The sequence below is a fragment of the Rhipicephalus sanguineus genome, chromosome 11 (assembly GCF_013339695.2).
Source record: "Rhipicephalus sanguineus isolate Rsan-2018 chromosome 11, BIME_Rsan_1.4, whole genome shotgun sequence".
NCBI lineage: Eukaryota > Metazoa > Arthropoda > Arachnida > Ixodida > Ixodidae > Rhipicephalus > Rhipicephalus sanguineus.
In genome coordinates, this window is record NC_051186.1 from 134892646 (window position 1) to 134907909 (window position 15264).

At 48.1% G+C, this 15264-nt stretch overlaps 1 protein-coding gene across 1 annotated transcript in view; it reads left to right on the plus strand.

Moving 5' to 3' along the window:
- The window catches only part of LOC119374604 (uncharacterized), a 316867-nt gene that overhangs the window by 260673 nt on the left and 40930 nt on the right, over window positions 1-15264 (plus strand). Inside the window, exon 4 of the mRNA XM_037644774.2 lies at window positions 5389-5614. Within this exon, the coding sequence (XP_037500702.1) occupies window positions 5389-5614 (226 nt within the window). The remainder of the gene's footprint in view (window positions 1-5388; window positions 5615-15264) is intronic.

The following is a 15264-nucleotide window of genomic DNA, read 5'->3' on the forward strand; positions in this document are numbered from 1 at the left end:
TCGCGACCTCTCACCGCAGGGTCCGCCTGACGGCGCGCCCGCTTCTCTTCTGCTTCGCTGACCCACACCTCCGGGTTTGCTTGACGGCGAGCCCTCTTCGCTGGACCGCAGCTCCAGGTTTGCTTGACGGCGAGCCCTCTTCGCTTCGGCCTCCCGGGCTCTCACCGCAGGGTCTTGGCGGCGAGCCCGAGCTGCTGCTGTGTTGCGAGCCTGCCGCGCTGCTGCCTTGGCTTCTGGGGTGTTCATGCTGCGGAGCGGTAACGAAGAGTGTTCACTCAATAAGCTCCCGGCGAAGAGAAAGGAAGCGCGCCAAACGAGAGGCGTGGTCCTCTAGCGGTCTCCTATCTAACTAGCGCACGCGCCGAGGATGGTGTGCGCCGCCTTGAGCGCCGGCGTGCCATCTAGTGAGCATTCTTGAAATCACCGGAGAGAGCACAGCTGCGCCTATGGCGGGACCGATGAGATCTAGCGTACACGCAGCCGACAACGGACAAGGCGCGAACATAAGATGCTTAGCGAGCAAGCTCCTAAAACTGGCCCCGTATCTCTGTGCTTTGCTGCAATTGTCGTCGAAAGACGATAGTCTTCTGCCGGCCGTTCTACCTGAGTCCTGGTCTCATCCGCGGCCACCCGTGATGCTGTGCCCAGGGCCACTGCCAGGTGGCAGCACTATATCGTCGGCAGAGGGTTTTTCGTGCATAGCGTCACATTTTCAGCGCAGCCTAAGAAACCCTAGGATCTTTAGAATTACGTATCTATGTATTTTCTAGTAAAGGAACACACCACCTAATACTTACGTATTCATGTTGCGCCTCAGATTTGCCGAATATTTGCTTTTTGATCGACAACGTTCACAAGTATGAACACAGCTACCAGTTCAAAATGGCTGGGCGTTCAGCACGCGCTTAAACCTTGGCCGGGTGGCTGAATCGTGTGACAGACAGAAAGAGAGACCAAAATTTCTGCGTTCAAGTATCCCAAGAAAAGTTATTGTCTTTAAAAAATTGCAGCCAGTTTGCACTTAGTCGCGCAAAGCTTGGAACAGCTATGCACGGACCCGTCACCGCTCGTACTCCCCGTCGACCGACACGCATAGCTTCGAGATGCGCGGCGTCCTCCTTGGGAGTATGCAGCCAGGCTGTGCACTACAGAGTGCAGGTTACTCGCGATGTCTCCGTCGATGGGCGTGGCTCGGATACTGCGCATGCGCGGCTTGGCGAAGTGGCGCGATGCTTGCTTCCTCTTTCTTTCTATCTTTTTTTCTTTTGCGACTTCTTTCTCTTTCGTCGGTGTTCTCTCCACCTCTCTTTCTTTTTCCTTTTCTCTCTCTCTGCCTCTCATTCCTTCTGTGCTACGCTTTACTCCCTCCCCTTCTCCTTTCCCTCCTCCTCACCACCACATCTCTCCTTCTCACGCTCACTTGCCTTTCCCACCCTCCTTGCTACACTATACTATACAAGGCTATGCTATGCTCTGCTAGCGTGCCTAGATAGCCGAGTGGTGAGGACGCTCGCCTTCGGATCGAGGGTACGCGGGTTGTAATCCGGCCCCGTGAAAAATTTTTCCGGCAAGAATTTTTCTCTTTCTTTTAAATGCGAAGCATTTCTTAGCGAACCTCTGGCACTTTGAGCGTTTCTATCTACGTATCTGTCTATCTATCTATCTAGCCGCCTACGTCTGGGTGCTCTCATGATCGCCTCCTTAACCTGGTGTAGACCAAAATTTGCATGGGATGGTAACAGGATTTGACGAATCTGACTGCCAGGTCATGACATGAATAACGTTAATGTCCTGTTGCGTACGTCGTCAAACCTTTTCCACTAGACACGTGTGGCACATACCCGCTCACCACGGGCCGCGGTGTACGGGTATGCGCCACAGGTGATTGACAGTTTATATCTACCCAGCAACGGCGAGAACAGAGATTGGTAACTTAAATGCTAGAGCGTTAAGGAAAACCAACATCGGCAGCGTTGACTCAACGAATGGAAATAATGAAAATTAGGATCCCAGCAGGAATCGAACCCAAGCATTTTGCGTGGCAATCAGGTATTCTACCGTTGAGCCACGCCAGGTGTGTAAACTGGTTTGGAAAAACAGCCTACGCAGGCGTAATAGCGGTGCAACGTCAATTGTGGCTGTGGTGCTTGCTATCTAATTTTACAATAAAGCAAGAAACGCTACATGGTAACTCTACGATGTGTAAACCCTACGATACAGGCGTCATATAAGATTGACGTCTGCAGTTCCAGTGTTGGCTCCGCTTTTATAGCAGTCTAATAAACGTTACGTTTATATAACTATGATTCAGCAAGCTATATTGAAGCATTGCTCGACCCCGGAGGAATACATTAACGAAAGTTACATATGATATCCACATCACAGCACCGTCAAGTGCACTTCGTCCACCAGAACGACGCGGTGTCCTCTTCATTTCTTACGAGGCTGAGCGATGACCTCATGCTGACCGAGGATGATGCCAGATTGATTGACAACCGCTTTGTAGACTAGGCTGCGTAGACCATATTGCCACGGAAAACTGCCATCAGTCCGTACAACGCAGGCGTCGCAAACGAAGCGAAACGAAGACGGCACCGCTACGACAGATGAAGCCAGCCACAATGCGCCGGCCGGCCCTGCATGCGCACGAGCTTCGGCCGAGCAGCCAACACGCGCGTGAAGAAGAGAAAGACGGCGTTCGAATGAGAGGCTCGTGAGAGCTGCGGACTTTCGGTTCCTTCCGAATTTTCTGTCTCCTTTTGGCTTTGGGCACAAGTTCGCCCCTCAATAAATAGTGTAAATACCAAATCCTTGTGGAGACCGGTGTTACAATATACGCCCAGATAGTCTTCGAATACGACAAACACCATCCACTGATGTTGGTCTACATAGCACTATCCAGGCCAACCAGCCTCGACGGCCTATACCTCACCAACGCGAAGGGTGACTTCAGGTTCCGACATGTCGCCGCCTCTATCGACAGACAATTTGTCGACTAACTGACCGAGGCATCCACGAATTCCAACAGCTCTACTATACCACACTTCACTACACATGGGCCCCCGTCACCACGATCACGACCGGATCCTATAACAAGTCATGACCAGCTGCTGGTGCTCACTGATCACGGTCATGATGCCCTTGTTCAAGAACTGTCAAGAACTACTTCCACACATGCACAGGGGTTCGTGAAACGTGCGTGCGTTCTCGGGTCACGTATAAGCACTACATATCAACTTACTGCTTCTGGTGTAGGTAATACACACATTGCCATTGGCAGCGTTACCCAACCGTAAACAACTGGCGTATATAACACATATGCGGCTTTTCAACATATATATGTGTGCGTATAAAATTTATGCAAATCTTTACCGTCATTTCGTAACATGTCGCTCCGTAAAAAAGGTTATGCCGCAGTCACCTACCCGCCGCATGCTTCGCATAACATCGACTCCCACGGTACGTCGGATCTGCCGAATTTTTTTCTTTATATCTTTCTTTCCACCTCTCCGTTTGTTTCCCTCTTTCTTTGTCTCTCTCTGTACTCGTTCTCAAGTGGCCGCACAGTGGCACATACCCGTTCAGATGGTGATAGTTTCCTGCGATCGACTCACAAGGAACGATTTGCTAAACAGCTTCGCTGTTAAAATTTGAGCACGAACACACGGCACATTCATACACGCACACACCCAAGCACCAAACACGTACAAGCGCAACATGTATCCCTTGAGTGAGTCTGAGTGAGGTCCACCGTTTATTGCTTACCTATGGTCCTATCTGCACATCTTCAGCATTACTATCAGCCTTATATCGGCTTACGTTTATGCTTAAATCTATTCACAAATATCTCAACGCAGTAGCGTTAATGCGCCACCTCAATATTTATTCATTAGAAGCGTGAGTTATGGAGGGGGGTGCCATGACCTTTCCGCGCAAGCTCTTTCACAGGAAGTTCTTGATAAAAATATCTCGAGTGAGTCGCGTATTTCATTAAAATGCCCTTACTGAAATAAAACAACTGAAAACTCGTATTTGAAGGTACGAGATCAAAAGGCGTTTCATAGAGCACCGATTATGTGAGATATTGGCGTTAAAGAGCATTGAAACCGTGACTGAAAACCCTAATTTCACGCAAACGGACTCCTCAGTCGACTCACTCAGGCATCACTTAGACTCAAGTCAAGCCGAGAGTCTGAGTCTGAGTGAGTCCGGCTAAGTAATATGTGGGTGGGTTTGAGTCCGAGTGAGTCCGATTGAGAAAACGTTTAGTGAGTCTGAGTACGAGTGAGTCCACTTGAGGAAAATTTTGGTGCGACTGAGTCCTAGTGAGGCCTAGCGAGGCTTGGGAGAGGAAGAAGACGTGCGTTGGTCGAAGGGACACTGTTTGTGGAACGCTCTAGCGGACTCTTATATTTTGCCTTTAGTTTTGCGGGCACAAGTTCGCCCATAATGAACAAGTTTTAGAGCACAGCTCTTGGGCGCCTGTTCCTGCGTTGAGCGTCGTCGGCGTCGTCGTAACCGGCAGAGTGAACGAGGACGAAAGAGAGCGAACGCAGAGACGTAGCGGAGGATGAAAGACGGCGATAACGAGAAAAGCGTGAGGAGGAGGGAACGACAGTGGCGAGATGACAGGTTCCACGGCGGCCACCCGTGGCGCCACAGTAGTGCGCGCCGCCGTGCGGTCGCCGATGACGTCATCACTAAGGTATACGGCGAGGGCGTCTACCGATACCATATATGGAAATAAAGCACTGCTTGAACGGAGGCCTGTCTACGGCGGCTCTTGTGGAACGCGCCCACGCGCTGCCTTCCGCGGTCTCCCGGTTAGCGAGGCAGTCACGCCTCAACTTATCGCAAAATCAAAACACCTAAACAGGCGCGCTCAGAATTCGCATTAGGCAGTATCGTAATCGTCCCGGAATTTTTTCCAGCACTTTTAACCCTTCTCAGCTTATGAACCGACTAGGCCGCAAGAACGTCCTACTAAAATATCAGGTTGACCCCCATGGCGCAAGTCACAAGTGTTGTTAGATTAAAGTCCCCGTGCGCGATGGAGAGAGTGCTCTGGCATGTGCGAGGTGGTTACGAGTTATCGAGACGTCAAAGCAGCCCCATAGGGACGTCATTAATTTGATAGTATCTGTGAAAAAAGAAAAAAGAAACGCCAATTAAACTCACTTGTCTCGAAAAATTGGCTCTCAGTATTAAATCTTTGTAGCTTTGATGTTCCGCAGAATACTGGCCATTTCTTTTGAGCGCAGCGAAGTAGCGATGTATGTTTGTAGTCCAGATTGAGGGCTTTCCGGCATACGGGAGTACGGAGGGCTGCATCCGACCCTAGTAGCCAAAGTTGGAAAGCGGTGAGATAGGCTCTGGCTTGAAACGCAGGCCGGTGACGCGTCGAGCACCGCCCAAGGGCTTCAGCCGTCCGGCGACTCGACCTCCGGTGCCTCCGACGCCCGCGTCGCCGCCGGCCAGGCCTCGCAACCTGTACGCGACGCCAACCCCGTTGGAGACAGCCGGCCGCTGCGAGGCGCGCAAGTGTCGCCTTCCCGACTGTCACTGCGGCGGAGCCGAGATACCTGGTGACCTTCCACCCCAAGAGACGCCGCAGGTGAGATCATTTTCCTCCAAATCAGCGCTTCGTTCCATACATCAGGGAAACAGTTTACAAAAACACGGTCGTAAAAAGATATTTAGTCAACATGGTATTCGATATATGATTAGACACGCAGGCGGGACGATGGCAAAGACCACTCAGTAGTTTCGTGAAGTGCCCCTGGTTTCTAGTATTCTCGCGAAGGTTTGACCACGGCCAACTAGGATCGAGAGACGCGGATTTCACGCACTCGGAGCCAGTAACCAACACTGGCCTGTGCACATACCTGTGCACTTCGTGCAAAAGCCCATCTTGGGGCCCTTCTTTAGTGCCTTGTCCACCTTAGCCAAAACTTCTTCCTTAGTAGGGGCGCCATCGTAAGGCCAGTACAGACCTCCGATCACTGGACGTGTAAGACGGGCGTGTGGGTTTACTATATTCTTGGTGTTCGTCCGTTAGCCAGTTCTGCCATCTTCGATCAATCCAGTGAGTATGCATTCAGTGTGCTTTAAAGCAACACTTTTCAACATGCTAAGGAAACGCTGCCGATCGGTAGTCGAGGCTCCTGTAAACATATGGGAGCCAAATATACAACAGCGCGCGGCACGCAATGTACAATTCGGTTTCAGTCAGAAATATCTCGCTCTTCTCTCGAGAAATTATGCCATACACTGGCCCGACTGCGTCACATGTGGGCGGATACGGTCATTGGCTGATTGGAGCATTCGTGTGCTGCATATTTACCGAGGCCGCCACGAGGTACCACCATGATCCCGCGCCGCGTTCTGTAGGGCTAGAATTGCCCATTATAGAATTGCACTAGCATGCTCGCGATCACGATGAAAGCGAGCCGACGCGATGTAAGAAAAAATTGCAGTAGCTTAGCTCGGCTATGCCAGGATATACGTAGTGTTAGCAAAGGTTCAGCTGACTATTCTCCAGATTGTCTAGGATTATTAGCCTTCTTGTGTTCATTCTTCGTACGCTGAACCGCTAATTGCCAGGCAACTAGTTCGGGATCCGATGAGATAAGCTTCTCGGCTCTTCTGCACCGTCGAGCAGCATTTGTGCTCTCCTTTTCCATGGCGTTACCCACCTGCAAACGCCAGTCAGAGGCGCTATCAAGCGGCCCCAGCGCAGTGTCAGACGGCGACTGCACAGCGAAGGCGAATAGCTGCGCGCGCGCTGGCGCCACTCTGTCTATGGCCACGACGTCACTCCTCTGGAATGACGTCGTGGCCACCGCCTTGACTGCAAAAAATGTCACCGCCTTGACTGCAAAAGGGCAGTCAAGGCGGTGATGCGGGCTAATTGGTTTGAATCACTTGTAATCATCTATCTGAAAGGAAATCTTGCGCATGTAAGGTGGTAACACGTGGGGATGCAGGTATAAGAAAGCACCTCGGAGTGTGATCGTGCGCATGCGCTCTTGTCCGACGGATTTAGCTTTTTTATGTTGTCTTGCAGTAATAAATCAGTTGATGTCTCGCGCCCGTCCCGTGTATGTGTTCCTTACTTGTGTCTGCGTCTTGATTTTTTTACAGCGAAAGCTGTTATGAGATCATTTCAACGGCCGTTCTTGGCGCTGTAGTTGTCCGCCGCCGCCGCCGCCGGTGTCCGTGACCACTATCGCGCGACATAAGAAAAAAAAAGAAACGAAAAAAATGGAACGGGGTTCGAAACTGGGCCCTCTGCGTGGGAGCCCAGTGTTCTACCTCAGAGCCAAGCCGGTGCTTGAAACTGCCTTTCAAAAAGACGTATACAGGCTTCATGTCCGGAAAGGATCACACTACTCTAGGTAATATAGCGTGACAGAAGAGTGAAATAACAAACAGGCGTCACACGACGTGAATTCTCTAACCAGGCCTCACACAATGGGAATTGCGCAACGAGTAGGTGTTGAATGCTTCCAATCTATTACAAAGCATTCTGCCATAATTCTTCATCGTCATCAGGAACATCAACAAAGTGCGCATAGTGCCTTACATGTTTTTAGCGGGTACCACGGCTCTCCGTTCAATGACGAAAAAAAACGCCAGGCCTGCGCGGAAAGCGCAGCACAGTCACAGCGAAAGCTGGAAGAGCGGCATTTCTAGAGCCTGTTATAAACTCTCCTGTGGCTACTAATACAAGTACATTAGCAACATACCCACTACACAACAAAGCGTAATTTTTGGGAAGTTGGGAAGCACCCACCACCACATTATTCGTTGTTCTGCGGAGAAGCGAGGTACCATATATAAGCGATTATGTGCAGTTTGTTGATGCGGCGGTTGATGACGATGAATAATTATGGTTGCGCCCTTTGTAATGGGTTGGAAGCTTTAAACGACCCACTAGTTACGTAATGCATATTGTGTGACGCCCGGTCGTTATTTAACTGTCCCACCACGCTTTATAGCACACTTTATAGCAACTAGAGAAACGTAGAGCGAGAGAGAGAGAGAATTGACTTCATTGAGACCCTGAGGAAATGGATCATGGGAGCCTTATGGGCTTCCTTGGCAACCAACAGAAGTGCACTTGCGAGGAACCCACTACGCTATAAATCATTGTAATTTTTGAGAAGTACGGCAGTAGGCACTGTGCCATTTTTCGTCATTCTACAGACAGCCGTGGTACCTGCTAAACGCATGTAAGGCATTATGCGCACTTTGTTGATGCTGTGCGTGATGACGATGAAGAATTATGGAAGAGCTCTTTGTAATGGGTTGGAAGCATTCAACAACCTACTCGTTGCGCAATTCGCATTGTGTGACGCCTGGTTACAGAATTCGCGTTGTGCGACGCTTGGTGCTTATTCTACTCTTTTACCACGCTATATTGCATATGCTAATGTGGTTCCTTCCCGACATGAAGCCTGTATAGGACCTTTTTGCAAAGTAGTTTCAAGCACCGGCATGGCTCAGAGGTTGAATACTGGGCTCCCAGGCAGAGGGCCCAGGTTCGAACCTCGTTCCATCCTGGAATTTTTTTCTTATTTAGTTTTTTTTCTTATTTCGAGCGATACTGGTTACGGACACGGGCGGCGGCGGCGGCGGACAACTACGGCACCAAAAACGGCCGGTGAAATGATCTCATAACTGCTTTCGCTGTAAAATGGCATAGTATCTGCTTCCCTACTTCACAGAAATTATGATGATTTATAGCGTAGTGGGTTCCTCGCAAGTGCACTTGTATTGGTTGCCAAGGAAGTCCGTAAGCCCATGATCCATTTCCTCAGGGTCTCAATAAAGTTCCCCCCCCCCTCTCTCTCTCTTCCTCACGTCAACGGATGTTATATTGCATGGTGGGAGAGTGAAATAGCGACCGAGCGTCACACAATGCGAATTACGTAACTGGTGAGCCGTTTAAACCTTCCAACCTATTAGAAAGGGCTGAGCCACAATTCTTCATCGTCATCAGTCGTCACGTCAACAAAGTGCACATAATGCCACAGATGTGTAGCTGGTACCTCGCTTCTGCGCAGACTGACGAATAATGGCGTTGTAGGTGCTTCCAAACTTCACAAATATTGTAATTTATGGCGTGGTGGGTACCTTGCTAGTGTACTTGTATTAGTAGCTCCAAGAGAGTTTACAACGGGCTCTAGAAATGCCGCTCTTCCAGCTTTTGCTGTGACTGTGCTGCGCTTTCCGAGCAAGCCTGGCGTTTTTGCGCTACGAATATAATTACAAGTGCAAAAGGGGCACTTGCCCCCTCAAGCCCCACCAGCACTCTCCTCCTACCCCAGCCGCGATGCAACGCGGGTTTGCACCCCCCACCCCCAAGACAAAATCTTGTCGACATTCATGCTTATTGGGGATATTTCGGCTAACTTGGTGCATTTCGAAGCACTTTTTAAGCACTTGTGGTGACTGTGTACTAAGATAATATACATTCCGAATGACTGCATACCTTTGTAAGTTATATTAAATATGTTTAATATGCCAGGGATGCTGGGGATGCCAATGAATGTGCTCATGCTGTGGATGTTTTGTACTGAGCTAATTATGCAGTCACCCACGAAACCTTTACCAGCACAAGGGGAGAAATTCGGCCTTGTTGGTAAGACATTAGGAAAAATTTTTCAGCGCAAAATAACACAGGGACGAGAAGGGAGGACACAACACGTGCGCTTTACCAGCAAGAAGGTTTTGTTAGCGTGTCGCTTCAGGCATACTTCGGCTTTTTCAAAGCTTTAGATGCTGTACTCCACCCTAGAACCAATGCACTTTCTGTATGCACCATGCTTTCCTTGCTCTACTGTGCTAGTGCGTTCACCAGTAAGTAGAGGGTGTTTTCTTTAGACAATACAGACTTTTTACAAAAATACTATGACTGTCAGGCCTCTGTTGCCTTTACTGGCCTCTAACTGTCAGGCCTCTGTCGTCTCTACGCCGAGGCGGAAAAACTTTGCCACACCTAAAGTTACACTGAAATGTGCAATTAACAAATACTCATTAATAAACTACTTAATTAATAACTTCAGGGCAGCTGTTTATATTGAAAAGTTGTAGGACGTAACAACCTAAAGCATACCCATTTTATAAAGTTCGCAAAAAACACACGTAGTTTCAGATATCAATAATCGAATTGAGAGCCCCGATCCAGGCGATATCGAAACTGAGTGTTTCGAGCGCGCAGGAAATGCGCCATCTGCGTTACGTCTGACCGGAAGCTCACGTGGCTCACGTGATCACGTGGGATGCCAATGAATGTGCTCATGCTGTGGATGTTTTGTACTGAGCTAATTATGCAGTCACCCACGAAACCTTTACCAGCACAAGGGGAGAAATTCGGCCTTGTTGGTAAGACATTAGGAAAAATTTTTCAGCGCAAAATAACACAGGGACGAGAAGGGAGGACACAACACGTGCGCTTTACCAGCAAGAAGGTTTTGTTAGCGTGTCGCTTCAGGCATACTTCGGCTTTTTCAAAGCTTTAGATGCTGTACTCCACCCTAGAACCAATGCACTTTCTGTATGCACCATGCTTTCCTTGCTCTACTGTGCTAGTGCGTTCACCAGTAAGTAGAGGGTGTTTTCTTTAGACAATACAGACTTTTTACAAAAATACTATGACTGTCAGGCCTCTGTTGCCTTTACTGGCCTCTAACTGTCAGGCCTCTGTCGTCTCTACGCCGAGGCGGAAAAACTTTGCCACACCTAAAGTTACACTGAAATGTGCAATTAACAAATACTCATTAATAAACTACTTAATTAATAACTTCAGGGCAGCTGTTTATATTGAAAAGTTGTAGGACGTAACAACCTAAAGCATACCCATTTTATAAAGTTCGCAAAAAACACACGTAGTTTCAGATATCAATAATCGAATTGAGAGCCCCGATCCAGGCGATATCGAAACTGAGTGTTTCGAGCGCGCAGGAAATGCGCCATCTGCGTTACGTCTGACCGGAAGCTCACGTGGCGAACTTTCAAAAAAGTGCACGCAGTAGAATGTAATCAGGAAATAAGGCAAGTCATCCGAAATACCCAATTGTGCCGCGTATACAACCCGTTTGCTGCTGTCTGCCGAGATTGCGCGCGCGCCAGCGCTCATGATCGCGCCTTTATGATCAAAGTTCGAAGTTGCTGCTCAAGCGACGCAGCCCCTCCCCTCCCCCGGAGACCCTTCATGCTTTTTCACCCGACGAAGGACGGGCGGGGCATTTCCTCTCTCCTTGAGGAGCAGTCGACGGCAGTGATCGCACACGGTATCATGTTATTGCATGCACCCTCCGTGCGACGGAGATGGCCGGCTCGTTTCATCTCAGTTTTAGCAGCGTTCGTCGCCAGAGCTCGCTCGCGAGGCATACATATCCGGAGCAAGGACTTCACAGAAAAGTTAATGTATACAAAGCATGATTACGACATGCAGACTGCAGCGACATATATAGGACTGATGGAGATACATCCAATCTCAAAAATAAGAAAATGCCTTAGATCCCTTCAATGCACCGCACACCAATAGCTTTTTTTAATAAAGCAGAGTAATGTCGCTTCACTAAGGAACGTCATTGATGAAGAAGGAAAATATTCATGATGCAGCTAACAAGTGACTAAAAAAACGCCAGGCCTGCTCGGAAAGCGCAGCACAGTCACAGCGAAAGCTGGAAGAGCGGCATTTCTAGAGCCCGTTGTGAACTCTCTTGGGGCTACTAATACAAGTACACTAGCAAGGTACCCACTACGCCATAAATCACCATATGCGTGCAGTTGGGAAGCACCTACAACGCCATTATTCGTCATTCTGCGCAGAAGCGAGGTACCAGCTACACATCTGTAAGGCATTATGTGCACTTTGTTGACGTGACGACTGATGACGATGAAGAATTGTGGCTCAGCCCTTTGTAATAGGTTGGAAGCGTTAAACGGCTCACCAGTTACGCAATTTGCATTGTGTGACGCTCGGTCGCTATTGCACTCTCCCACCATGGAATATAACATACGTTGACGTGGGAGAGAGGGGGGGGGGAGGGCGGCGAAGAACTTTATTGAGACTCCGAGGAAATGGATCATGGGCTTATGGGCTTCCTTGGCAACCAATACAAGTGCGCTTGCGAGGAACCCACTACGCTATAAATCATCATAATTTCTGTGAAGTAGGGAAGCAGATACTATGCCATTTTTCGTCATTCAACGGAGAGCCGTGGTACCCGCTAAAAACATGTAAGGCATTATGCGCACTTTGTTGATGTTGTGCCTGATGACAATGAATAATAATGGCAGAGCCCTTTGTAATGGGTTGGAAGCATTGAACAACCTACTCGTTGGGCAATTCGCATTGTGTGAGGCCTGGTTACAGAATTCGCGTTGTGTGACGCTTGGTTGTTATTGTACTCTCCTACCACGCTACATTACATATGTTAATGTGGTTCCTTCCTGACATGAAGCCTGTATAGGGTCTTTTTGCAAAGCAGTTTCAAGCACCGTCATGGCCCTGAGGTAGAATACTGGGCTCCGACGCAGAGGGCCCAGGTTCGAACCTCGTTCCATCCTGGATATTTTTTTCTTATTTAATTTTTTTTATTTCGCGCGATAGTGATTACGGACACCGGCGACGGCGGCGGCGGCGGACAACTACGGCGCCAAAAACGGCCGTTGAAATGATCTCAAAGCAGCTTTCGCTGTAATATGCAAAATATCATAAGACCTGGTGAAGTATGTCGCGCTAAAGTCAATAGGTCACACAGTGGTCCTACCTTAACAGCGCTCTTTACCTTTGTTGTCTCGTCCCTTCCTTATCGTTCTTGCGCTGTTGACATTTTGAAATGTGTCTCACAAAAGTATGGCTTTCCAATAGCGCCAACATAAATGATGTAGAAGGTAAAAGATTCTTCCGTGACGCATAGTTATCTAAATTTAAAGGCTCTTGCAAGTTATTATACACAGAGGCACAATAGCAGTGGCTTTGCATTGCAGTGGCACCAAAATACCGATACGTGATACAATACCGAAAACAAATCAAGGTAAGAAAACCGCTCGCGCTCTACATTGCTTACGAACCATGCACTGGCGTGTTCAATGCGAACAATAGGCCAGCAAATATTTGCGCATATATGACAAAGAGAAACTCTGCAATATTTAAGCAAAAATTAACTTGCATAAAATGTAAGGATTTCACGCACAAATTTTTGTACAGAAGCACTATAGAAATGAAGCAATCGACACGTGCAACTGTTTCTCTAAAAATAAAATAAAAAATACCCTTGGGTAGCTACGTTCAGTCTACAGAACATGCCTTTGGGAATATTCTGTGGAACGTGCGGACGCGCAGTCCACGGATGGTTGCCGAAATTGCATAAAGCTCAGACGCGCACACACAACTAAGGAGGCACTTTTTTCCTTTCATTGCTGCAATCCTTTCCAACCAAACGGTAACGCAAATGACATCCTCTTATACTGAGTGAATATAAAGATACGCAATTATTAGAAGCGTGTGAGGTTTAGGGAGACAAAACATTACAAGCTTGCTTTGTGGATCAAGACATTGCACAACACCTCATTTGAATGACCACCTGAAGTGTCAAATCACGCTCTAGACAGCCGATTTGAACAGTCAAAAGACACCTCTGCAGCCAGACCATGCATGCAGCGGTACTCTTGCGAAACATGCACGCTACAGCAGCGGAGTGCATCGCGCTGCTATGCCTATTTTTCCTTATCCCTTTTACGTCCCTACCTTTGTTGGGCTCGGGTATGACTGCGTTATGACGAGGAAGAAGCACTTTACTGCAAACCCGGTCCTTGTGTTGTGAGGCGGAAGTGATGTCCATTTCTACAGAGGGCTCGCCTCAGCTGCTGCACGCATCTGCACTTTAGGATGGTGGTTGACTTCTGCGCTCGCCATTAGCACGTCAGCGAGCCGGCTCACAAGTGACTTCCACACATTGTTTTCCACCGTCTCTGTCTAAGGGTGCCAAGTCTTCGCAGCAGTACTCTTATTCATAGTTCACGGCTGAACAAGTTAAGCTTTCTAAGCTGTTCCAACCGCTTTCACACGGTGATTTGCTACGTTTAAAACTGTTTGCTCCGAGTCAAGTCGGTTTCCAATGCAGCAATGCCACTAAACCGCTTCATTGGCAACAAATTCAGCCAGTTTCTTAATCTTCTTGCTCGCCTTCTCGCACGCACGCCCCTGAGGCGATATATGAAGCGCAGGATGCAAGAACAAAACAGCTTTACTTGCGGCACGCGAGTTCTGACATTACATTACATTGAAGTGGAGTTGGGCGAAAAATAAATGAAATTTACATTTTAAAAAATCTATGCCCTGCCTGCACCACGTAAGTATCGCAGGCGAAAATCGGTAAATTAGATAAAGTAACAATATGTACTAAAATTTCGATTGAAGAAGAGAAAATAAAAAATAAAAAATTGATCCCACCACCTAGCGAAACCACCTCCAAGGGAAATATTCTCTGGATTACATACTACGGTTTCTCTTCATCTTGACTTACAAATGTTTATATACAGTGCTGGGCAGTATCGAAGATACATGTATCTTAGATACTATCTTAGATACTCTATGGGTATCTTGTATCTGTATCGCGATACGTCTCGAAAAACGAGTATCTGTATCTGTATTTCCGATACATTCGACAATGTATCGTGTATCTTAAGATACAAAATACTTCTATTGCAACACAACCGTGCGAAACAATAATCGCTGGCCAAGCTCCGCTTCTCAAGCTGGAACTGGTGCCACTAAGCCATCTGAATAAGTCTAAGTGCAGTGACGTTATTTTATCTTTACGCCAGAGTCATCCAGTCAGGGCAGAATATGAGGAAGACAAGCGCGCGGACGTGTACGCCGAGCCCACGTACCTTTTGTTTTCTCGATTTTTTTTTCTTTTTGGTTGCGTCGATGCCGCGACACTTGCTCTCAGTCACTGTCCTGCGCCGCGTACTCCACAGCGTGCGTCGTCTATCGCGCAAATTCTGATGTTGCTACAGTGTCGTTATTGAAGATTCCCTTGCGTCTTTATTCGTAACGAAATGTGACGCGTGTGAGAATGGGGTTGCTTTGCGTTTCGTGGATTTTACGTATCAGCGATTTGAAGAATCCCGTGGATGTAAGTTTGACTGCATGCAATGAATTTAATTATATGCAAATAAGATTCTAACAACTTTAGAACCACTGGTACTGATACTAGATCTAATAGAGCAAGCGTTTACCTA